Source organism: Centropristis striata, chromosome 20, assembly GCF_030273125.1.
Source record: "Centropristis striata isolate RG_2023a ecotype Rhode Island chromosome 20, C.striata_1.0, whole genome shotgun sequence".
Taxonomy (NCBI): Eukaryota; Metazoa; Chordata; class Actinopteri; order Perciformes; family Serranidae; genus Centropristis; species Centropristis striata.
Genome location: NC_081536.1, coordinates 518,007 through 545,301, shown reverse-complemented (window position 1 = coordinate 545,301; position 27,295 = coordinate 518,007). Strand labels below are relative to the sequence as shown.

General features: G+C 37.6%; 1 protein-coding gene across 5 annotated transcripts in view; it reads right to left on the bottom strand.

Moving 5' to 3' along the window:
* The window catches only part of cpeb3 (cytoplasmic polyadenylation element binding protein 3), a 71,535-nt gene that overhangs the window by 727 nt on the left and 43,513 nt on the right, over positions 1–27,295 (bottom strand). For all 5 annotated transcript variants that reach the window (XM_059358887.1, XM_059358888.1, XM_059358886.1 and 2 more), the window contains 5 exons: positions 24,889–25,056; positions 22,588–22,677; positions 7,242–7,360; positions 5,118–5,232; positions 4,386–4,567 (listed from right to left, as the gene is read on the bottom strand). In XM_059358887.1, coding sequence (XP_059214870.1) covers positions 4,386–4,567; positions 5,118–5,232; positions 7,242–7,360; positions 22,588–22,677; positions 24,889–25,056 — 674 coding nt within the window. The remainder of the gene's footprint in view (positions 1–4,385; positions 4,568–5,117; positions 5,233–7,241; positions 7,361–22,587; positions 22,678–24,888; positions 25,057–27,295) is intronic.

The following is a 27,295-nucleotide window of genomic DNA, read 5'->3' as shown; positions in this document are numbered from 1 at the left end:
TTGTTCAACTCTATGGAGTCTTGAGCTATTTTGTCCATTTTTGAATCCTTTTTTGTCTTTTTTGGTCATTTTGTGCCTTTTTTTGTCTTTTTATGTCTTTTTTAGTCATTTTGTGTCTTCGGTGGTTTTTTTTGTGAACATTCTATCTTCTCATTTTGTGTCTTTTTTTGTCATTTTGTGTCTTTTTGGTCTTTTTTGGTCATTTTGTGTCTTTTTTTTGTCATTTTGTGTCTTTTTTTGTCATTTTGTGTCTTTTTTTTTGTCTTTTTGTGTCTTTTTTGTCATTTTGTGTCTTTTTTTTGTCTTTTTGTGTCTTTTTTTGTCATTTTGTGTCTTTTTTTGGTATTTTTTTGTGTCTTTTTGTGTCTTTTTTGTGTCTTTTTTGTGTCTTTTTGTGTCTTTTTTGTGTAATTTTGTGTCTTTTTTTTAGTCATTTTGTGTCTTTTTTTTGGTCTTTTTGTGTCTTTTGTCATTTTGTCTCTTTTGTGTCATTTTGTGTCTTTTTTTAGTCATTTTGTGTCTTTTTTTTGTTATTTTGTGTCTTTTTTAGTCATTTAGTCCAACATGAAATGTGATTTTGAATCTATTTTTAACTTTTAAAACACTATCATGCTCAATAAAGAATGTTAAATGTGTCAAATGTGACCAAAGGTGTCAAATCTACCATATAAGAGGGTTCCATCCAGTTCTATCATTTGATACTAAATCTATTTGAGCTTGTCTCCAGTTTTACTTGGTATATCATCATCAAACTGAAACTGGCTCAGTGTTTTTATAATATAATAATTATAATTGTCAGAGTTCTCTTTGTTGGTCATATCAGTGCAAAATTGGTTCACAAACTATTTAATACAGTCTATGTTTATTGTTCACAAACCACAAAGGAAAAAGGTCTATTTTCATTCCAGCTTAAAATTCACTATTATCAGCCGTCACACTGTAATCAGTGAATTTTAAACTAAATAACTTTAAATATCCAGTCTAGTTATATATAGTATCGGCTCTGGGAGCAACACAAAGAGCCTGTGTTGTGCTGCTCCAGGTGTGTTAGCTCCACATGCCAGACAATCTCTGAGCTATTTAGTAAAATAAGAAGCGAGGCGGGAATCCCTCCGTCCACCAGAGAAATGAGTCCGACCACTAATCCGGGGAGAGGAACGGGAGCTCAGTCGCCATGGAGACGCCTCGGAGCAGGAGGAGGCCGGGCTGGATGCTAACCTCGTTATAGCGTGGCCACAAAATGAAAGGTTATTAAATCCTCCAACAGGAGAAGAGCTGAACTCTGCTACGACTCCTCCACCAGTAAGAAGACGCAGCGCTGCCAGTATAACATGAAGCTGAGCCAGTAATAACCCAGTAATGAGTTTTATGTTTTCTGTCATCAGGAGCATTTACACTTAATGGAAGCGTTTCTGCTGAAGGCGAGGAGGAGAAGATTGGAAAGAGAAGTGGTGCAAAAACACTCATCTGGTCCCAAACTTTAGAGTGACTCTCCAGGACACAAAATGTTATTTTCCTGTTTTCATCCCCAGATATAATAGAGACACCTTGATATGAAAGTTTAATGTTTTATATGAATGGCACTTTACCCTGTTGTGTGTGGAAGGTCCCTGTAATTACTTTATTTGGTCATTTTGTGTCTTTTTTTTAATAAATGTGTGTCTTTTTAAATTATTTTGTGTCTTTTTTAAATCATTTTCTGTCTTTTTTTTAAATAAATTTGTGTCTTTTTAAAATAATTTGGTGTCTTTTTTAAATCATTTTGTGTCTTTTTTTTAAATAAATTTGTGTCTTTTTTAAATAATTGGTGTCTTTTTTGGTAATTTGGTATCATTTTTGGGTAATTTTGTGTATTTATTGGTAATTCTGTGTCTTTTTTTTTGTAATTTTGTGTATTTTCTTTATAATTTTGTCTTTTTTAAATAATTCTGTGCCTTTTTTAATAAATGTGTGTCTTTTTTAAATACTTTTGTGTATTTTTTTAATAAATGTGTGTCTTTTTTAAATACTTTTGTGTCTGTTTAAAATAATTAAAATAAGTTTGTGTATTTTTTGGTAATTCGGTGTAATTTTTTTGTAATTTTGTGTCTTTTTTTGTAGTTTTGTGTCTTTTTTAAATAATTTTGTGTCTTTTTCAGTCATTTTTTGTGGAAGTGGTGCAAAAACAGTCATCTTGTCCCAAACTATAAAGTGAGATTGTCAAGGACACAAAGTGTTGTTTCCCTGTTGTGATTCCCAGACATAACACAGACACCCTGAACGCCCCGTGGTGTCGTAGCCCGGCCCCGCCCTGCAGAGCTCCACAGACTGGCTGACATTCAGTCTCTCTTGGTCACGATCGGCCCGGAGAGCCTAAAATAACCGGCTGGAGATGCATGTATAGAGCTGCTATAATTAAAGAACCCTACAGTATGGGTCTGCAGCTGGAAACATCTGTTGGGATAGTGATTGTAGAGCCGGTGGCGTTATTGTAGGCTGGGCTGAGTCTAGAGGAGCCGGCTGGAATGAATGCTCTGATGATGGGAGAGAGAGAGAGAGAGAGAGAGAGAGAGAGAGAGAGAGAGAGAGAGAGCTGCTGTCTGTAGTGAATGAACTCTCTCACCCTTTAGTTTAGTCTTTGTGCTGCAGCCGGACCAATCGGGCGCGGATGATGTTTTTATTTGTGTTTAACCACCGGAAGCTAAGAATCGTTGCTAATATCTACATCATGGGTCTCAAACTGGCGGCCCGCGGGCCAATTGTGGCCCTCGTGATGATATTTTGTGGCCCCCACCTTAATATGAAAGTTTAATGTGTAAATAATTTTGTGTCTTTTCTTTTGTAATTTTGTGTATTTTTGGTCATTTTTGTGTCTTTTTAAAATAATTGTGTGTTTTTTTTGTAATTTTGTGTCTTTTTTGGTCATTTTGTGTCTTTTGGGGTAATTTTGTGTCTTTTTTAAATTATTTTTGTCTTTTTTTGTAATTTTGTGTATTTTTTGGTCATTTTGTGTCTTTTTGGGTAATTTTGTGTCATTTTTAAATAATTTTTTGTCTTTTTTTAGTAATTTTGGGTATTTTTTGGTCATTTTGTGTCTTTTTTGGGTAATTTTGTGTCTTTTTTGTAATTTTGTGTCTTTTTTGGTCATTTTGTGTCTTTTTTAAGTAATTTAGTGTTTTTTCTGTCATTTTGTGTCTTTTTTTTTTTATTATTTTGTGTCTTTTTTTGGTCATGTTGATACTGCCTCCAGCGGGTAATTTGAGTTTGAGACCCCTGGTCTACATCATGGCTGTTTAAAGAGAACTGGATACAGCGTTGGAGGCTGGGCCCTCTTCATGGTGCATAAACTCAAAAAAGTTGACCAGAGACTGACTTATCTTCTGGTATAGCGCTCCAATAACTTTTAATGGGATAATGTAATTCAAAATATAAAAATTCAAAAACTCCAAATAATTCGTGAGGCTCTTCTAGAAACTCCAAATTTTATCGGAATGATTGGATTCTGATCCTGTCATTTCACAGGGGTTATGGCGCTCAAAAATGTGCATCTGCTCATTTACAGACATCACTTTTCTCATATAAGTCTATGCCACCATGTCCAGTGGGCATTGCGCTCCGTCTCTATTACCTGAAGGCCCTCGTAGGTTTTCCTACATGCTTGGAAAGTCATTAAATCCTTCAAACTGGAGCTTTAGCTGCACTTTAGCACAAAATGTTATTTTCCTGTTTTCATTCCCAGACATAATACAGACACCTTGATATGAAAGAAAATTTATTGTGAGTTTTATATGAATGGCACTTTACCGTGTTGTGTGTGGAAGGTCCCTTTAATTACTGTTTTTGGTAATTTGGTTTCTTTTTTTTAATAAATGTGTCTTTTTTATATAATTTTGTGTCTTTTTAAAATAATTTTGTGTCTTTTTAAAATAATTTTGTGTCTTTTTTAAATAATTTTGTGTCTTTTTTGGTAATTTTGTGTCTTTTTTTAGTAATTTTGTCTTTTTTATATAATTTTGTGTCTTTTTTAAATAATTTTGTCTTTTTAAAAATAATTTTGTGTCTTTTTTCTGTAATTTTGTCTTTTTTATATAATTTTGTGTCTTTTTTAAATAATTTTGTGTCTTTTTTGGTAATTTTGTGTCTTTTTTTAGTAATTTTGTCTTTTTTATATAATTTTGTGTCTTTTTTATATAATTTTGTGTCTTTTTAAAATAATTTTGTGTCTTTTTTAAAATAATTTCGTGTCTTTTTTAAATAATTTTGTGTCTTTTTTTTGTAATTTTGTCTTTTTTAAATAATTTTGTGTCAAATAATTCGTGAGGCTCTTCTAGAAACTCCGCTAACTGGAGCTTTAGCTGCACTTTAGCATGAATGAAGCTTAGAGCAACATGTGTTAACCCGCTCACCCGTTTGTCGATGTCGTTGTGCTGCAGCTGGACGAAGCGAGCGCTGATGGCGGCGATGTAGCTCTGCTGGTTGGAGAACGCCACGCGGCCGGCGCCCTTCGGGTACTTCAGCTCCGGGTCGGTGTCGATGCCGGCGTAGCAGACGCCTCCGTACAGCCGGTCCATGATCATCGCCAGCTCCACTGCAGAGAACAAGAGAAGAAGAAGAAGAAGAAGAAGAAGAAGAAGAAGAAGAAGAAGAAGAAGAAGAAGAAGAAGAAGAAGAAGAAGAAGAAGAAGAAGAAGAAGAAGAAGAAGAAGAAGAAGAAGAAGAAGAGATAATGAGAGTCTTTGTGTGAGTTAATCAGTGTTTTGGCGTTTCTTTTGTCCTCAGATTGAAGCCTTCAGCTCTCTGCAGGGAAAGCTTCTAACTCTTGTTATTAGCTGGTGTAAAATCTTCCTCCTGCACTATTCATCAGAGCTGCTGGTATAATTAGTGGGGTCACATTGCAGAGCAGCCAGCCATGTTTATCCCCAGGAGAGAAGGAGCGAGCCTCCGTTACACCATGAATAGTTAACATGGCGACCAGTTGGCCGGCGGCCTGGAAACCAACAGAGGATTGTTCTCACAGGGAGAACTTTCATTAGAGCCTGCAGCCTCCTGCTCCATGCCAGATCACTTATGAAGCCAGTTTAAAGGCTTTTGGGAGGTTGCAAGATAAAAAAGATATTCCATTGATATTAGCTGGTTACCTGCACGCAGGGGCCGCGGGACCCCGCCCACAAAGATGGTCTTACGGGGGTCCAGAGGCTGGGAGCCGTCCATGACGAAGTCACTGTCGCTCAGGTTCCAGGGACGGATCTGGACCTGCAGGACAGAAGACAAACATGTGGTTATCTAGACCAGCTATTCTCAACCTTGGGGTCAGCTCTGTCTCCACTGTGTTAAAGTGTTCCTGTGTTAATGTGTTTTAGTCTTTTTGGTCACTTAATGTATTTTTTAACATAAGTTTTTAACATTTTGTGTGTTATTTGGTCATTTTGTGGTCAATTTGTGACTTTTTTTGGTCATTTTGTGTCTTTTTTTAGTCATTTTGTGTCTTTTTTTGGTAATTTTGTTTCTTTTTTGGGTCATTTTGTGTCTTTTTTGGTCATCTTGTGTCTTTTCTGGTCATGTAGTGTCTTTTTTGGTAATTTTGTGTCTTTTTTTGATAATTTTGTGTTCAATTTGTGTCTTTTTTGGTAATTTTGTTTCCTTTTTTTGGTCATTTTGTTTCTTTTTTGGGTGATCTGAACTGTGCGTGTGAGATTGTGTTCAGTGAGTGGGGGTCGGGGACAACATGCATGTTAAATTGGGGGTCGCGACTCAAAAAGGTTGAGAACTACTGCTCTAGAGGGAAGAAGTATTCAGATCCCTTACTTCATCAAAATGTACTTAAAGTATCAAAAGTAAAAGTACTTGTTCTGCAGAATGGACCCATTTACATTGTTATATACTACATATTCCAAATATATTATTGGATTATTATTGATGCATTTACATTTTCTCAAGGTAGGGCTCGTTTTAACTTCTTAATATACTGTTATGAGGTTTAATTTTAAGAAAATGTCTAATCCCTTTAAATTTATCATGTTTTTATGTTAAATCTCGACCTGAAAAGTAACTAAAGCTGTCAGATAAATGTAGTGGAGTAAGAAGTGCAATATTTGCCTCTAAATGTAGTGAAGTAGAAGTATAAAGTTACATAAAATGGAAATACTCAAGTAAAGTTCAAGTCCCTAAAATTGTACTTAAGCAGAGTACTTGAGTAAATGTACTTAGTTACATTGCACCACTGCTTTAGTCCAGACTAAAAACATCAACAAGTATTGGATGAATGGTTCCGAAATGTTCAACAGATAACCAGGTTCCCCTGAATATGCAGGATTTAGGCAGATCTATTGGCAGAAACGGAATATTCATTCATTATCCTTAACCGCTTATACAAGAAACAGAATATAATACCCATAATTATGCTTTTATAAGTGTTTAATCACCTGAAGCTAATCATCGTTGGAGGCTGGGCCCTCTTCATGGTGCAGGAACTCAAAAAAGCTGACAGGCGACTGACTAAACCGGCAACCTTCTGGTGTAGCGCTTCAATAACTTTTAGTGGGGATAAATTAATTCAAATACTGAAATTCTAAAAATTCTAAACATTTCATGAAGCTCTTCTAGAAACTCCAAATTTTATCGGAATGAATGGATTCTAATAGTGAAACAAGTCATTTTGCAGGGTTATTGGGTCAGAGTATAATGTCTCTATAAAGGGACTTTTGCATTTTTACATTACCTGAAGGCCCCCATAGGTTCTCCTACATGCTTGGAAAGTCATTAAATCCTACAAACTGGCCCATTAGTGAACTTTAGCACAAACTAAGCTCAGAGCAACAATGTGCAGCCTCCCACTGCTACTGAGGAAGGAAGACTCTGTGTGGTAACTTCATGTATTCTAGAGTATGACTGTCTCTATAAAGGGCCTTTTGCATGTTTACATTAACCTGAAGGCCCCCATAGGTTCTCCTACATGCTTGAAAAGTCATTAAATCCTACAAAGTAATTCAAATTCTAAAACTCTAAATCTTTCATGAGGCTCTTCTAGAAACTCCAAATTTTATCGGACTAAATGGATTCTTATGTTATGGGGTTAGGGTTTCTACATGACCTGAAGGCCCTCATAGGTTTTCCTACATGCTTGGAAAGTCATTAAATCCTACAAACTGGCCCATTAGCGACCTTTAGCACAAACGAAGCTTAGAGCAACAATGTTTAGCCTCTCACACTGCTACTCAGGAAGGAAGACTCTTTTAATTGTGTTTTATTGTGTGTCTGCGTACCGGTTTGTCCTTGATGGTGGGGCTGGACACACACAGGTACAGCTTGCCGTCCTCCTCGATGCAGGCGTCGATCAGAGCCTGGACAGACGTCTCCTCCTGGAACAGCAGGAAGGCGTAGCCTGGACAGAAACACAACAAAAAGGGGATTTTTTAAAATAGATGCAAAATATCTGACAAACATGTTGCTGTTATTAATCATCCCCTTGTGACTATGATGCTTTAGACTCTGTCCTCTGGGCAACAATTCATAAAAAGTCTCTTCTACAGGCTCTACATTGTACAAGTCACAGTCCCATGACTCAGCCAGACTTTCTCCATGTAATTATTCATAGTTTCAGACAACTTGACGACCTTGTGGCCGTTCTTCTGTCCTGGTTCGCCTCTCTGACTACATCAGAAACTCTTCAGCCGCCTGCTGCTTCACATTAAACGTCTCAGAGTCTCAGAGTGCTCCACTTCTAGAGGAAGCGTGCAGAATCGACCAGCTGACACGCTGCAGCTCTTCCTGAGAGGCTGAACAGGGTCAGCTAGAGACAGTCTGAGATGTCTTCGGCTGCAGAAAGACATTCAGACACTCACTCTGTACTAGTGAATTATTCAGCATGGAGAGCAGAGACCTTAGCCAAGGTCAGAGCTATTAAACCGTTTCAGGAGGGACAAAACTCAACTCAACAGGGTTCATCCATCACACCGTGCTGCAGGGAGCAACAGGGATCTGATTTATATTTATACCAGACAGGACAAGACACCAAAACACAGACAATCTGACAGGCACATCATAAAAAAGCAATATTTGGTGCACAGTGGCGTCTATGAATGCTGTTTTAAATTATTGTGGTGTTGAAGTCCAGCAGCAGCTGAAGCAGCCAGGAGGCAGGGGAACATGAGCTGCTGTGTTTGGTAGATATTTATTTATTTATTACTATATTTCTATAGCACCTTTCTAAACCAGGGTTACAAGGTGCTTTACAAAGTATATTATCACGGAGGCAATACAACAGTTAAAACTAAAATAACAGAACATCATCAGAAACAGTGAACAAGCAAAAATAATAGGATAGAAAATTAAAATATGTGTAAGAACGTTAGAAATCAGCACAAATGCCAGTCTGTGATATACACAACACACACTGATAGAGACTCTGTCTCCAACAAACAATCACTGCTTCTAGTGTCTCTCAAGGCCACTACAAGAGCCACGTGTCTCTTTAACCCATTGAGGCCTGAAAAATCACTGGGCGATTTTAAAATAAGCCTCTAATTTTCTGGAAATTCTGGAAAAATTCTGGAAAAAAAAGTGTCAACTCTTCTACTAAATAATAGATTTTTCAGCCTCTGTAGCAGATAGAAATGAAATTCAAAAAGGTATTTGAGGGCTTATACAAATACTACAAAACAACGTATCTGCTTTCCAGGCTTCAATGGGTTAAAAAAGCCTGTTTTTTTTATTTATTATACACCGTCTCTTTCTCTCTCACACACACACACACACACACACACACACACACACAGAAACACCCTCAGACGCTGAGGTTTGCACTCGTGCAGACAGATGCAGGAGTGAAAACGGTTCAAGAGGAATGTGCAACTGTCATGTTTCACTTTAACATTCCTGAGAGGAGCTGCTGCTGCAGACGAGGAGAGGAGAGAAAGAGGCTGAGTCAGCAGAGAGAGAGAGAGAGAGAGAGAGAGAGAGAGAGAGAGAGAGTGTGTCTGTGTGTGTGTGTGTGTGTGTGTGTGTGTGTGTGTGTGCTGTAGAGAGGGAGGGCTGGGTGGAATAACAGCAAGAGAAGAAGAAGAAAAGGCCTCACAGGTGAATGAATATAATCAGGTGTGTGTGTGACGTCTCCTGTCAGTGACGTGGGTCATTCTGACATTTGCGTCTTTATCAGCAGACCACGCCTTTTCTTTGTTTTTATTGGTGAAATGACGTAACAAACAAGGTGACATGAGGGACAAATACACTATACTATACTATAGTGTGTGCACTTTATAGAGCTTTGGTTTTAAAAAAGGTTCTCCTGTTGTTATACAGTTTTCATGTTCACTTAAATAAACAGTTTCAATAAAACTACTTGTGACATGTTATATTTGGCTTTGACTGAACGTGACTTGTGGCCCTACTCTTATATTATCCATAGCTGGTGAATCATAACTAGAGCTTTAAAGTCAAACAATTACACAAACTAACTAACTGATCAAGGTAAACGGCTGCTTCTGTCAGAGGAACCTGGAGGCTTTACAGACAGAACAGATATTACAGCTTCAGCTCCATCAGAGTCCTCTGGCAGCATATTATGTGACAGAAATCATTTTATAATCCTCCAGAGCTCTGCAGGGCTGGGTGTGTTTCTGGGTCTCCGGCCCAGAACGTTCTGTCAAAAGTTCCAAATCTTATTTTTTACCCTCTGGTGTGTTTTCTTTAAAAAAATAATTGGCAAAACTTACGAAGCTGTAAGATCAGGCCTTATTATCTGATTTTTAACTTTTTAAACGGTCTTTGAACGTATCATGTGTGACTTCTGTCAGTAAAAGTAACAAAATAGAAATTTAAAAGTGTCATATTTCATCACGAGTCACTCTCCAAGACTCTTTTAAAACTCTTTTACCAAAAATACACCTTCTGAACTTCAGGGTGATTTATTTTTCAATATTTCTTCCCAAAGGATATACAGATTTTCAGGCATTATTAGAGATAAACTAAACTTATGAAGCTGTAAGATCAGGCATTTTTATTATCTGACTTTCAACTTTCCAACAGTCTTTGAATACATCATGTGTGACTTCTGTCAGTAAAAAGTAACAAAATAGAAGCTGAAAAGTGTCATATTTCATCAAGAGTCACTCTCCAAGATTATCATAAAATATTTTACCAAAAATAGACCATTTGACCTTCAGGATGATTTATTTTTCAATATTTTTTTCCAAAAGGATATGCAGATTTTCAGGCATGCATTATTATCTAATTTTCAACTTTCCAACAGTCCTTGAACGCATCACGTCGGACTTCTGTCAGTAAAAGTAACAAAATAGAAGCTTAAAAGTGTCATAATTCATCAAGAGTCACTCTCTTTTAAAAACTCTTTCACCAATTGCACTTCTGGATGATTTACTTTCCATTTTTCAAAAAGCATGTTTTTCCTAAAGGATATACAGATTTTCAGGCATTATATTATCTCAAATGGCTTGTTAAATAGTGCATATAGCTGCCGTAAATAGGAAGAAAAGCTCCCACCAGAATATTTAAAACGTCTCTGGCTCTGCAGAAGTGTTAATCCTGCAAACATAAATAAGAAAAAGCCGATTCATAAACTAAATAATAAACTAGATATTAATTATCACCATAATTAGCGCACTTAACAGGCTGCTTGACGCGGCCGACAACAGAAAAATAAAGTATTAGAGTAATGGTAACACTGATAGTCTTATCACACACACTGCTGAGTGATTGGTTCCATCTCATATTATGCTAATGAACCTCAGAGGCTCTTACTAATTAAAAGTTTTAGCTGTTATTATTATTATTATGATCCTTGTAGAGTCAATAACAGGCTAATAACCTGCTGATGTTTCCTCTAATAACCAGCTGTATTATATCAGAACTAAAACATGGCCGACACCAAAGATAATCTGTCTTTTTGTAGCCGACTCCCTCTGGATCAGCTGTAAATATCACACAATAAGACGCAGCATAAAGAGGATTTATTGCAGCGTCATGCTCCTCCATGTGCTCCGTCATCACCACGTTCAGACCCTGAGTCTGTTGCCGGGTTACATAAAGAGGTTTGTCATTGAGGACTCATGTGGTTCAGCTCTGATTCCCCCCGCAGAGGAAAAACTACTGCAGTCTTCACAAAAAAAACAAAAAAACAGCCAGCATGAAAAGGCAGAGCTAGCCAGCAGCTCTACAGGCTGAAGGAGGGAACAACGTGTTCCATGACCCAGGGCAGCAGGAGGAGGAGGAGGAGGAGGAGGAGGAGGAGGAGGAGGAGGAGGAGGAGGAGGAGCAGGAGGAGGAGGAGGAGGAGACAGATGGAAAGAGAGAGGGAGAAAAGTGAGAAAAGGTAGTTAGAGAAGGAGAGGAGCAGCATGAATGAACGGGAGAGAAACTAAAACATCTCTCTGACTGTGCATTTATAGATGTTTTTATATTTTATTGTTACTTTTAATTAATCTATTTTAATCTAATTTATCTAAGTGCTTTCCTATCAGTCTAAAGATCCATTCTGACCTCCTGAGTGTGTAACAGTCAGCTTCAAGACAGTAATAACTTGATACTTTGGGATTTGTCAGAAAAGACACAAAATTAGCCAAAAAATAATCAAATTGACCACAAAATGATCAAAAAAAAGATACAAATTTACCAAAAAAAACACAAAATGGTGAAAAAAGACACAAAACGACCAAAAAGGAAACAAAATGACCAAAAAAGACACAAAATTATGAAAAAAAGACACAAATTTACCAAAAAAAGACACAAAATGACCAAAAAAAGACACAAATTGAGCAGCAGGAGCAGCATGAATGAGTGGGAGGTGATGTGGAGCTGCTACATTAATGGATCCTGTTAGAAAAGTTACAGATATGATGCAAGAGGAGAGTCAGACAGAGAAGCTTTTCACAGTGGAGGGACCGTCAGAGCTGCGGGGACCGTCACACCTGACAGACACAGCTGAAGTTTACAGGTGAGGACGACTGACTTCCAGGCTAATAAAGATCACTGCTATTAGACATTGACAATCACTATAAACACATTATTATTGTAACTATTACCATCTCTCTCTCTCTCTCTCCATTCACCTTCCAGAAATCAGCTTTCAAACTTTGATAAAAACTGAACTTCTGATCCACATATTGCCTGAAAAATCTAATAAACAAAACTGCGAAAAACAACTTTAGCTTATAGCAGCGATCTGGACACATATGTTTTCTTTTACAATGTGATATCATGATGTCACCTCTCATTCCCATAATGTGTTTCCATCAGGACAGTTTGTGATAATCAACATGAATGTGACTCTCTCTCTGTTCATTGGGTTCTATGCCTCCTTAAAGCTGGTGTGAGTGTGAACAGGCTGATGTGTGTGTTTCCATCAGCGTGGCGCAGTGCAGAGCTTCACCACGGGACGAAACGCAGACCTGCAGTGGCTCGTGATGAGATTTAGAGCTGCTGAGCTCCACAACCGACCAGAGGAACGGGAATACATAGAGACGCAGCATTATTCAGCTAAAGAGCAACGTTTACAGACTGTTTACAGACTGTTTACAGACTGTTTAGACCAGGGGTCTCAAACTCAAATTACCTGGGGGCCGCTGGAGGCAGTATCAAAATGACCAAAAAAAGACACAAAATCACAAAAAAAGACAGAAAAAAAACTAAATTACTTAAAAGACACAAATTGACCAAAAAATACACAGAATTACCAAAAAAGTCAAAAACTTTTTTTTAAAAAAAGACACAAAATTACCCCCAAAAAGACACAAAATGACTAAAAAATACGCAAAATCACCAAAAAAGACACAAAATTATTACAAAAAGACACAAAATCATTTAAAAAGACACAAAATGACTACAAAAAGACAAAATTATTAAAAAAGACACAAAATTCCTAAAAAAAAGACACAAAATGATTTTAAAAAAGACAAAATTATTTCAAAAAAATGTAAACATTCAACTTTCATATCAAGGTGGGGGCCACAAAATATCGTCACGAGGGCAGCAATTGGCCCGCGGGCCGCCAGTTTGAAACCCCTGGTTTAAACTGTTTACAGACTGTTTAGAGACCACCGATAGGCCGAGAGCCTGCAGGGCCTCATGACCTCCTGCAGGACGGAGGTTTCCTGTAGCCGCGGCAGCTCTTTGACTCATGAGGAGAGAAATTTTACCAAAAATACACCTTCTGAACTTCAGGATAATTTATTTTTCAATATTTCTTCCCGAGGATATACAGATTTTCAGGCATTATTAGAGAAAAACTAAACTTACAAAGCTGTAAGATCAGACATTTTTATATCCGACTTTCAACTTTCCAACGGTCTTTGAATACATCATGTGTGACTTCTGTCAGTAAAAGTAACAAAATAGAAGCTGAAAAGTGTCATATTTCATCAAGAGTCACTCTAAAAATATTTTACCAAAAATAGACCATTTGACCTTCAGGATGATTTATTTTTCAATATTTTTTTCCAAAAGGATATGCAGATTTTCAGGCATGCATTATTATCTAATTTTCAACTTTCCAACAGTCCTTGAACGCATCACGTCGGACTTCTCATGACCTCCTGCAGGACAGAAGCTTCCTGTAGCCGCGGCAGCTCTTTGACTCATGAGCAGAGAAACGTGACCTCAGCAGCAACATCAACACTATTTGTTCAATTTCCGTAAAAACTAAAGACACAAAGTCACAAACTGCCTAATAAAATGTTGAACCAGCTAAAAATAGCTCTGGCTACTCTGAATGGGGACAATAGGGACAGCTACTCATGGAATAGTTTGACATTTTGGGAATTACACTTCAACACAAACAGCAACCAAGTGAAGCCAGCAGGGGCTATTGTATAGGAGTCTATGAGAAAATTACCCGATTCTCACTTGATTTATTACCTCAGGAAATATTTTCTGTTTCAAGTGTTCTAGAGTAAAATACACGATGAAGCAGAGTTTGTTTTAGGGCGGGGCTACCTCATGATTGACAGGTTTGATTGAATGTTTTATATGAATGGCACTTTACCGTGTTGTGTGTGGAGGGTCCCTTTAATTACTTTTTTTTGTAATTTTGTGTCTTTATTTAGTAATTGTGTGTCTTTATTTAGTAATTTTGTGTCTTTTTTAAATAATTTTGTGTATTTTTTAGTAGTTTTTGTGTATTTTTTTGATCATTCTGTGTATTTTTTGGTCATTTTGTGTCTTTTTTAAGTAATTTAATTTTTTTTCTCTCATTTTGTGTCTTTTTTAGTAATTTTGTGTCTTTTTTTTGTCATGTTGATACTGCCTCCGGGTAATTTGAGTTTGAGAGCCCTGCTTTAAGAGCTCTCCATTTCCTTGAAATAAAATACAATGTGTAGAGCAGAGAAACTCCCAGAAAATGCTCTCAATAACCCCGGATGGCCTGAACGGTCTAAAAATACCCTGCTGAGTGAAAGTAATGTGTTGGTACCTGGTGCAAGCTGACACTTCACTTTAACCACAGACACAGTCTCTCCATCACATCATCAGCTCAACGTTCTGTTGGATTCACTGAAATCAAATCCACCATGACAAGACAAAACTGAGCCAGCGCAGTTACAATGAGCATCTTTCTGGTTTAACTTTATGTATGCAACACTTGTCAAAAATGACACGTCTTCACTACACCCCTTAGATCAGGGGTATCAAACTCTAATTACCTGGGGCCGCTGGAGGCAGTATCAAAATGACCAAAAAAAGACACAAAACTACTAAAGAAAGACACAAAATGATCCAAAAAAGACACAAAATGACCAAAAATGACACAAAATTACCAAAAAAAGACACAAAATTACCAAAAAAAGGACACAAAATGATGAAAAAAGACACAAAATTACCAAAAAAGACAAAATGATCCAAAAAAGACACAAAATGACCAAAAAAGACACAAAATGACCAAAAAAAAGACACAAAATGATCCAAAAAGACACAAAATGACCAAAAAAAGACACAAAATGACCAAAAAAGACACAAAATTACCAAAAAAGACACAAAATTACCCAAAAAAAGACACAAAATTACAAAAAAAATGACACAAAATTACCAAAAAAAGACAAAAAATGACCAAAAAAAGACACATAATGACCAAAAAAGACACAAAATTACCAAAAAAAAGACACAAAATTACCAAAAAAAGACACAAAATGATCAAAAAAAGACACAAAATGACAGAAAAAGACACAAAATGACCAAAAAAAGACAAAAAATGACCAAAAAAAGACACAAAATGATCCAAAAAAGACACAAAAATGATGTATTTATGGTTTTCATGGTCAAAAATGACCCCTAAGACTAGATTTGTACCCTGTTGGTGTACAGCTTTCATAGAAATATGAACAAAGACAATTATTTACTTTTTCTCATTCTAGGAAAAGTCACTGATTCACAAGTCAAGAAGAGATCAATAGGGGGCTTTCCTCTGCTGTTAAACATGGTGGCCCTAAGGCAACACACAAGGGTTGAATAGTGACATTTAAATCTGGGCTTATGTTTTCACACTCACAGATTTATGTTTTCACACTCACACATGACTCTACAGATTTATTCCACAGGACACAAACATGTTGTGTGCCAGCGAGCAGGATGACGGAGGAATAAATCAGCTGCTCGCTAACAGAAACATGAGAGCGAACAACATAAAAACAGCAAATCAAAGCAGAGATGAAGCCGACCTCCGTCTGTAATAACTGACCCATGGGTAGAGAGAAGGAAATCTACAGGGGCTCTAACTCTGCCACACAATGTAAACAGACCAACTGGAGGAGGAGGAGGAGGAGGAGGAGGAGGAGGAGGAGGAGGAGGAGGAGGAGGAGGAGGAGGAGGAGGAGGAGGAGGAGGAGGAGGAGGAGGAGGAGGATGGAGGGAGACACAAACATCTGTTCTCCTAAAAACAAACCGGCTGGAGGCTCTGGAGCGATGGGAGAGTAGTCGGCTATAGAGTCAAGAAGCTATTTATATTTAAGATATCTTCTGTTGTTATACAGTATTTATGTTCATTTAAATAAACCGTTTCAATAAAACTACTTGTGACATTTGACTTTGACTGAAAATTTTCTCTCACTTTGCAGTAAAAATATCAGGATGTAATGGAGATATGGAGGAGGCGGTGGGAGAATAAGATGATGGAAAATATCTAATTTGTTGTTGGGAATGTAACCTACAGTAAGAATACTCACCACAGTGTAATTTTTTTCTTCATTTTTCATTTATTTTTTTCTTATTTAATTTTTTTTATTTATTTATCTATCTATTTTTTATTATTATTATTATTTTTATTTATTTGTTTTTGTTATTTATTTTTTGTTATCTACATTTATTTAATTATTCATTTGTTTTGGTCCTTTTCAGTATTATTGATATTTTAATTATTAGGGCCTCGGCAGCAATAGCCGTAGGGACCAGTGCTCGGCCTTCTTAGCCAAGAAGTTAGCTAAGTAGTTAGCTTAGCAAGCTACTTAGCTAAATACTTAGCCAAGAAGTTAGCTAAGTAGTTAGCTTAGCAAGCTACTTAGCTAAATACTTAGCCAAGAAGTTAGCTAAGTAGTTAGCTTAGCAAGCTACTTAGCTAAATACTTAGCCAAAAAGTTAGCTAAGTAGTTAGCTTAGCAAGCTACTTAGCTAAATACTTAGCCAAAAAGTTAGCTAAGTTGTTAGCTTAGCAAGCTACTTAGCTAAATACTTAGCCAAAAAGTTAGCTAAGTAGTTAGCTTAACAAGCTACTTATTTAAAAAAAAATGGATATGGGTCATTTTTGACCAATGCTGTGCATTGGAAGGGTAGTGACACAAAAAGGGATTTATTTCAAAAATGAATAAAGGAAAACTTAAAAATTAGGATGTATGATGATCAAAAACAAACTTAATTGAAGAAAACCTGGAATACTGAATAATGAAAATAATTTATTGCAAAGATATAGAACATAAAAACTCTGTCGGGTCACTTTAGACCATGTTGGGCATCAAAGGGTTAAAATAGGCAGCATTGTTTTTATCTGTTGTTGTGTGAGAATGTCTTTGTAAGTGTGTCGACAAATTTAGGTGCGAATCATTTCAGTTTGAAGTGTCTGACTGGATATAAACCCAGCAGCAGCAGGAGCAGATGAACCAAAGGCTTTAGGAGTAAAAGGAGTAATGCAGTGAGATGAAGAGAACAGTGTGTTTGTTGCCTCTGCAGCTCTTTATGTGAGCCTGAGACTTTATCTGGCTGCATTCAGAAGAGAAACACTGACGTAGTTCCAGTTCTCAGTGTTCGTTTTGGCTCCAGCCAGCTGAATGTGACTGGAGGCTGTCAGAGCTGCAGTTGTAACCTTTAACTATCCTTCAGAACGGCCTGACACACTGTTGTTGCAGCATGACGTCAGCGTTAGCATTGGTAGCCGTTTATAGCTCCCAGGCTGACAGCATCACCTCCTCCTCCTCCTCCTCCTCCTCCTCCTCCTCCTCTTTCCCCAATCACAGACAGAAATAGCTCCGTAACATTTCAGGCTGGTTGGCATGGAGGGTGCCGACAGATAGAGGAGGTGTTAGCAGCAGCAGCAGCGCCATGCTGACGGAGCTGACGGAGCTCTCTGGTTTACAGCAGCGTCATGTCCTATTGTTGACTGCTTCATTTTAAAGCAGCATTACATTATTCCAGAAGCTTTAAAAACAACTCTGATATAATATCTCAGGAGTTAGAATGTGTCTCTGACGTTGAGAAGGCAGTCGGGTTCTCAAAAGTATCGATACTCTAAAAAGTGTAGCAATGGGATGTTGTTACACTAGATTCTGAACTTTTATTTTGATGTTTTTAGGATAAAGCGGAGAACTTTTATTTTGAAGGTGTAATCTGGGAATATTTGATTTTGCATTTGTAAGGGGTAACTTCCTGTTTTTATATTTCATTTTTACAAGGGACTGCGATGTTCATGTGTTCTACAGGTGTGAATCAGCGTATCGGCCCCACAAAACCATTTTATCCCGATACTTGAGTCACGATAAGATATTATTGCAATTTTAAGCATTTTGCGATATGGTGAGTATTGCGATACAATATATTGCTTTTTAACTGTTTAACTGCATTTTGTGTCTCCACAAAATGAAATTCAATAAAAAATTGTTTTGTCAAATGAGATAAAATTCTCATTCTATTATCTCACTTGAGTCTTTTTATTTGTCCACAATGAGAGTCAAACAAAGTATTCAGTCAAACTGAACTCAACTGATATCAAACATGTTGGACGACAACAACTGCAGCATTTCATCAAACTTTCACAAACAACAAGCTTCATATGGAAGTAAATCAGAGTTTGAAATAAAAAAGACAAGACAGAAAATTTCTAGCACTGAATATTTATGCATTGAAATTATGTATCTGAATGTTTTTCAACATTTCAAACAACGTTTTCAAACAACATTTCAAACAACGTTTCAAAAATTCAACCTTGAAAAATTCAACCTCAAAAAATTAAACCGCAAAAAAATTAAACCGCAAAAAATTAAACCGCAAAAAAATTAAACCGCAAAAAAATTTAAGGTTTTTTTTTTTGCTGTTGAATTTTTTGCAGTCGAATTTTTTGAGGTTTTTTTTTTTGCGGTTTAATTTTTAACGTTGAAAAACATTCAGATACATAATTTCAATGCATAGATATTCAGTGCTAGAAATTCAACGTTTTTTTTATTTGAAACTCCAGTGACACAGATTTACTTCCAGAGCTTCACTGCTCTGAATTTTTTTGAAGGAAACATAAAAAAAGCCATACTTTGCAGAGTTTTCTCAACAACTTCCCGACACGATATCCTGACACACACAGTCCCTATAGACTCCTTAGATCTCCTAGTTTACCATCACCTCTAGCTTAAAAGACGCAAAGTCAAAGATGGATAATGCATGAAAATGTCTGTCGGAGGCCAATATCTGACTCCAAAACTAGTGGAAAAGTTACAATATTGGCCCATCAGAGCACTGAGCAGTAAGTTAATCCCTGTTCCTCTGTCCAACGACCCAACGAGTCCCAGTCGGGCCCTGAAGTCGGACCGAGCCACAGCATGAGTCACCTCCAACCAAAACACTTTAAACACTCTCTAACTGTTCAGACGCACTTCGCTGGTTTAATGTGAAGCAGAACGGAAAGTGACCACCATCTTCCACTCGCTCGGCTTGGAAGGACGTTTTTTTTATTACACGAGGAGGACGATGACCTCTGGATGAGAATCACACATCTGCACTTCAACCGGTCCCCACACGACACCAGAACACACACACACACACACACACACAAACATTCTTGTACTTCTATCTTTGTGAGGACCCTCATTGGAACAGTGAATTCCCTTGCAAGATTATAATAGTTTTTTATTTTTTATTTTTTTTATTTTTTCAAATTCAGTTAGTTTTAATTAGTTTTTAGAGTCAGTTTGCTAGTTTTAGTTTAGTATTTATTAGTTTTAATGTCAGTTTTAGTTTAGTTATTGTTAGTTGTAGTTTTTTGTAATGGGGTATTTGTTGGGTGGGAGATTAAAAGAGGTCACAGTAAATTTTGCCTTTATTTCCTTTGTCTGATCCATCTTCATTATGTATGAAAAAAGTTGACAAAGATGAAAACGAAGGACATTTTCACTTTAATTTTAGTTAGTTTTGTAACCACACAATACAGTTTCAGTTAAATATCATTATCATGTAACCTTTAACCCTTAAAACAAAGTCTGAAATCTCAAAAAAGCCTTTAAAGAAGTGAGGACCGGCCAAAATGTCCTCACTTTGCAAAAATGTCCTCACTCTGTTGGTTAAAATCGTGTTCTGGTCCCCACTATGTAGGAAGTACAAGAACACACACACACACACAGACACACACAGACACACAGACACACACACACACACACACACACACACACACACACACACACACACACACACACACACACACACACACACACACACAGACACACACACACACAGACACAGACACACACACACACAGACACACACACACACACACACACACACAGACACACACACACACACACACACAGACACACACACACACACACAGACACACAGACACACACACACACAAACACACAGACACACACACACACACACACAGACACACACACACAGACACACACACACAAACACACACACAGACACACACACACAGACACACACAGACACACACACAGACACACACACACAGACACACACACACACACACACGCACACACAGACACACACACACACACACACACAAACACACAGACACACACACAAACACACAGACACACACACACGCACACACAGACACACACACACAGACACACACACAAACACACAGACACGCACACAGACACACACACACACACACACACACACACACACACACACAGACACACAGACACACAGACGCACACACACAAACACACAGACACACACACACACACACACACACACACACACACAGACACACACACACACACACACACACACATCCCTCACCAGTTAATAAGGAGAGTGAGATATAAACAGGATATTAAATTAGAGTATATATATATATATAAATTAGAGTGAGATATAAACAGGATATTCTCTAGTTTTGCAGGTTTAAATGAGAGTGTGATCTGAATTCTACACACATCACTAGTCCTCATGTCTCCTCCCCTTACATGGCCGCCGTGAGCTCATTCATTCCCCTAAAAGGATGCTGCATTTTTCCTGCTAGCTGGCTTTGGATATTAGTCGAGTCAAGCCTATTCAAAATAATCCTCCCGAGCTCTAAAAAAAAAAAGGGATGTTGAAAAATGAGAGTGGGGGAGAAACTGGCAGAGCTTTCCTCAGGTCGTCCAGATGCAGCGTATTACCATCTGCCTATGGAATGCCAGTTATTTCCAGAGCGTCTTTAATAGCTTTCCTAATATGACACACAGCAGCTCAGGGCCGAGGGGAGAGGTGGAGAGGTGGAGAAGTTTCTGGACGAGGTGGTGCTGCTCTGATCACCTGAATATGACACCTGAGAGAGAAGAAACCTGCAAACTACATAATCTATAATGTAATCGCTGCATGCAGGGGTCTCAAGCTCAAATTACCTGGGGGCCGCTGGAGGCAGTATTAAAATGACCAAAAAAAGACAAATTTACAAAAAAAAACACACACACAATGACCAAAAAAAGACACAAAATGACAAATAAATACACAGAATTACCAAAAAAAGACATAAAATCATTCAAAAAAAGACACAAAATGACCAAAAATGACAGAAAAAAAACTAAATTACTTAAAGAAGACACAAAATTATTTAAAAAAGACACAAAATTCTTTAAAAAAGACACAAAATTACAAAACAAAGACACAAAATTACCAAAAAAAGACACAAAATTACCCAAAAAAGTAATTAAAGGGACCTTCCACACACAACACAGTAAAGTGCCATTCATATAAAACTCACATTAAACTTTCATGTCAAGGTGGGGGCCACAAAATATCGTCACGAGGGCCACAATTGGCCCACGGGCCGCGAGTTTGAGACCCATGGCTGCATGCAAACATGGGCAAAATAAAAGATATATTTATATACAGTACTATGCAAAAGCCTGTTTTGATAATGGAGGCTTTTATTTTGAAAGGATGAAAAGAGACTTGATCCTGTCAATTGTAAAACTAACTCACTTGAGATTAAACTGTAAAGATAACGTCAAGGAGTTATCAGATATCTAGACATTTTTCATGGTTTTCTTGACAATAACCAAAAATCCTTATCAAGAAAATCATGAAAATGTCTAGATATCAGCTCTTAAATTAAACTCTTATGAGAAGATTTTTCAGGAGTGATGATATTACTGCGCCGAGTCGAAGTGCTCCCAAGTGCTATTCCGCCATACATTATAGTTCTCCTTTTTATCCGCTTAGAAAAGCGCCACGTTTTATTTTGTGTGGCCATACTTGGTGGTTTAACTACTGGTGTAGCTGTATTTAAATAGGGAAAACGTGGAGGAGTTTGGTGGCTTCTAACTGTCCATCTGTTTGGGTCCTAATGAATGAACTGGGCTAAGCTAAGTGCTAGCCAAGTGGCGCCGCGCGCCAGGGCGATTGAGTGCACGCATTGAGACGCAAGAGGTCTGTATCAACTCGTCTTACTTACCCGAATAACATGTTTTAATATGAAAAAACGGTGGAGTGTTCCTTTAAATCTCAGCTCATTGTCTTACTGACGTACAGCTGCAGTTCAGTGATACTGATACGCAGTCAGAGATAAAAATAAAACAAAAAAATACACAGATCGATTAAAAATCTCACGTGATGGACCCAAATTCTTAACAAGCATTAATCAATACAGGATTAATTATTCCCATATTTACGCAGCGCCACAGAGAGCAGAAAGACTTTCACTCTCCTCAGGTACTCATTCAACAAACACTAGTAGGGTCAGATCTCTTGGTGGCAGTAATGGAGTCATTATTATATACTGAGAGTGTTTCTGACTCCAGGAGGTGGTCAGATAAACAGACACCTCCATGCCTGCACAGCCTGAGCCAGGAATTCTGGGTAACATGATTCCTCAGCAAACTGCCCCCGATGTGATATTTATTGGTGTAGCCTTTGATGTCTGCTGGGAAAACACAGATTCTGCTCTGAGAAACTTGTTGTTACCTTTGGGTGGGAAGTAGGACTTGCTCTCAGCTTTGTGTGGCCAGTCCACCACCAGGTGCCCATAGCGACGGAAACTGTTGGTGATTTCATCTGTAAAAAATTACAACAAGAGAAAAAAAACCCTGTTATTTTCCTGTCACGACATGATAAGATTCCATTCATGGCTGCTGATGTATTATGCATATGAAGGACTCTATGCAGAGACACAATGGGTGCTGAGACAGGGGACGGTTTCTATTTGTTGCCGTGTTCCTGCTGCAGGAGACGCCGCTGCATTAAACAGGAAGCGGCCGGCTCAGCCAGCCTCCAGCTGCTGGAGACTCAGCAATGTTTCAGCTTGTATTGTGCATCGTGTGCTGGTTCAACAGCAGCATAGAGACGTGAGAGGAAACATTTCATATTCACTTTCTGGCATGAAACAGAGATTGTAGAAACAATGACAGGTTCATGTTGGAGGCAGTATCAAAATGACCAAAAAAAGGACAAAAAATTACTAAAAAAAGACACAAAATGACCAAAAAAAGACACAAAATTACCAAAAAAAGAAACTAAATGACCAAAAAAAGACACAAAATTACTAAAAAAAGACACAAAATGACCGAAAAAAGACACAAAATTACCAAAAAGACACAAAATGACCAAAAAAAGAAACTAAATGACCAAAAAAAGACACAAAATTACAAAAAAAGACACAAAATGACCAAAAAAAGACACAAAATGACCAAAAAAAGAAACTAAATTACCAAGAAAAAAGACACAAAATTACTAAAAAAAAAGACACAAAATGACCCAGAAGAAGACACAAAATGACCAAAAAAGACACAAAATTACCAAAAAAAGACACAAAAGTATTCAAAAAGACAAAAATGTATTAAAAAAGATACAAAATTACCAAAAAAAGTAATTAAAGGGACCTTCCACACGCCACTGAAAACAACACATTGAGGCTTTACAGGCTTTGTGTGCTTTATTTTGTTTCCAGCCTTAATAATAAGATAAGATTTATATTTGATGCACACATGAAAGCATCATCAATCTTCTCATTTAACTCTCAGCAAGAAAGAAAGAGTTTCCTAAAGTATTGAACCATTCCTCTACTTTTGACAGCCTGTCAAAACTCTGCAGGGGTCGACGGTGTAAAACACTCCAGCTGTGCAGCTTCTGAACTCAAGTTTTCGGTGGTTTAATCGTGTGTAAAATTAATTTTCTTAACAAGGGGATTGTCAAGGTGCCCTGCAGCAAATACTGGCTCAGATACTGGAGTAACTGTTGGTGGCAAACAGCCAGAGACCAAGGCTTCCAGCTGTTAATATACACTACTGGTCAAAAGTTTTAGAACACACCAACTTTTCCAGAATTTAATTGAAAATGATGCAGTTTAATGTCTCAGTGTACTCTGAAATTAATGCACATTTGCAACATTTAAAATTCTTTATTGAGCATGATAGTGTTTTGAAAGTAAAAAAAAGATTAAAAATCACATTTTATGTTGGACTAAAGGACTAAAAAAAGACACAAAATGACCAAAAAAAGACACAAAATGACAAAAAAAAAGACACCTAAAGACACAAAATGACTAAAAAAGACACAAAATGACCAAAAAAGACACAACATGACTAAATAAAGACACAAAATGACAAAAAAATGACACAAAATGACCAAAAAAAGACACAAAATGACAAAAAAAAGACACAAAATGACTAAAAAAAGACACAAAATGACTAAAAAAAGACACCAAAAGACACAAAATGACTAAAAAAAGACACAAAATGACTAAAAAACACCTAAAGACACAAAATGACTAAAAAAAGACACAAAATGACAAAAAAAGACACAACATGACTAAATAAAGACACAAAATGCCAAAAAAAGACACAAAATGACAAAAAAAGACACAAAATGACTAAAAAAGACACAAAATGACTAAAAAAAGACACAAAAAGACACAAAATGACTTACAAAGACATGAAAAGAATTCAAAAATGGACAAAATAGCCCAAGACTCCATAGAGTTAAGTTGTTAACCCATTTCTTGTTCCCTGAAAAAGGCCTACTTGTATAATTCTGAAATGTACATTATTTTCCAGTTTTGGTTAAGCTTACCTTTTTTTATTTACCTCTGGCAGTTCACCACTTACCTTTGGACCCTTTCAAGCTGTTCATTTGACTTGAACTGCTTGAATTTCAATAAAAAACTGGAAAAATTGGGGTGTTCTAAAACTTTTGACCGGTAGTGTACATGTTGTACCAGTGGAAGCATGAAGTTAAGTGTAAACTAAATGAAAAGGATCCTGTGTTTACCTTCGTCTATGTCCGGGGGGAGGCCTCCCACAAACACCTTCCTGGAGTAGCGCTCCATCCTCTCGCCGTTCTGACAGCGGGTCGGAGAGTTCAGGCCCGGGGTCAAGGAGGGGTCGCCGTGCCCGTCGTCAAGGAAACCGTCTTCAAAGGGGAAAAGACAGGAACGACCTGGAAGAGGAAGGAGAAGAGAAGAGAAGAGGAGGACACCAGGAGGACAGACAGGGAGGACCGGGGGACAACAGAGAGGAACGAGAGAGTGAAGTCAGAAGGGAGGAAGGGTTGAGACTTAGTTAGTGGATTCATCACATCTGGGAACCGTTATGGAGCAGAACCAGTTCTTATTCTGACCAGAATCTGTCAAGAAAGTGAGATGATTGCAGGTTATCTTCAACCAATCCATGTGTTTCTGACTCTTATTTCATAAGAATATATAAAACCAAAGAATAAAAGAAGTGGACGAAGTTTCTGCACTGCAAAAAAGCCAATTTTATTCTATTTTTTGGCCTAAAACAGTGATCTAAGTTGGTAAAACTTGGAAATATAAATGATTGACATTTAGGGCAATAATGTAAGTTAGCACAACAAAGGAAGCCAGTTGTCTGCTCAAAAACAAGTTGGTGAGTTGTTCTTACTTATATCTTTAAGTTGGGGTTCACAACAAGGGACAATAGTTCTGATAACTCTTATTTCTTTGTTGGGAAATGCGGGAAAGCGGTTAAATGCGGTCATTAGCTAAAGCTAGCGGCTAACTGACGCTAGCGACTAACTGATGCTAGCGGCTAACTGATGCTAGCGGTTAACTAAAGCTAGCGGCTAACTGATGCTAGCGGCTAACTGATGCTAGCGGCTAACTGACGCTAGCGGCTAACTGATGCTAGCGGCGCTGCTTGTTACAGCTACAAGAGTAGCCATTAGCGTATCAATGCTAACTCAAAATTGTGGTCGCAACATTAGCTGACATTTCATAGCAGCGTTACAATCGTGCCAGAGAAATTCAGAGTTGAGCAAACTCAAAAACAAAACTTAAAATATTTAGTTTAATTGTCCAACTTAAAATTTTATCGAAGTTTGTTGCCTTGAAATTTTGAGTTCACCCAACTTTTCTTTCTTTGCAGTGTGGGTTTAAAAAGCTTAACCAATGGAAGTGTTCAATTGGAACTGCTCATTTAGTTCTGTACATTTTAAGCCTTTTTTTTGCTAGCCAAAGCTATTTTCCCATTTAATATTACAGTAGTTATATTAATAGTCTTCTGATCTGTAGGCTGAACTCCAGAGGAATCTTCTCCTGCTAAAACACTGTCTTAGCAATATTATAGTGTATTTTCTGATTATTGTTCCGTTTGTCTAATTGTAATATACATCTTCTATAGAATAAAATCTAATTTTCTCTTTCTTTAGCAGGGTTTATATTTGACTGCACTTTTCTGTCTGATTAAACTATAATAGTTTGGGATCATTAAAGTCCTCCTATCTATTTCTCTTTCTCTGTTTTTGTTATTGTTCGGATAAATAAAGTTCTATCTAATCTAATCTCATCTCTCTTTCTATCCATCTGTCCATCTATCAATAAGTTATATCTGCAGCCGACAGGGAGGTGACCTTACTAATGTCACATTGCAGCTTTGGTCCTCGCTGCAGAGAGACAGAATTAGTTAAAAAACACATCAAATCACAGATGATGAGCCACGCTGGAAGCTCCATCTTTGCCATTCAGATGATAAATCACTTCTGAGTCAGCGCTCTCCGTGGTGAAACCTCCACATTAATCCATCCAAACATACTAGAATATTCAGAAAAGGTTTGATATTTTTACACCAAATACTGCAAACAGATGATATGTTTGTATGTTTTCAAACCTGCTGTTACGTACAAAAAGGATGTGATTGCAATGCAACATCCATAACTGCTCATAACTGCTCATAACACACCTGACAGGTAGAACTCTGACTCAGAACAGAGAGAAAAGAAAAGTGGCAGACAGGTTTTTTTCCTCTCACCATCAAGCAAAAACAAGATTGATAAAGATAAAGACAGATCAGGTGGACCCTTCGCCCCACGTCCATTAAAGATGCACAACATGGAAAACATGTCAAAATTAATATGATTTCATTCATCACAGCACAGATGAGAAGCAGAGAGTGACATCACACTGAGACCCTCGGCCTCAGAGAGAGACGCCGGGGGAGGAGCCAGGTCGGCTCGGGGTCCTTCACCTGTTGATGATGTCACACTATATGATCGGCTGTGATTGGCTGTACGTCCTGGCAACGGCTGTAGTCATAGCAACGCTTGCCTGTGGCCAAACCAACGTTCAAGTGCTTTTTATTCTGACTATCAGGGTGTTAGGGCGTGTGGACTCCTGTTAATGTACAGAAAATATGAGAATAAATGTGTTTCTGTTGGATAT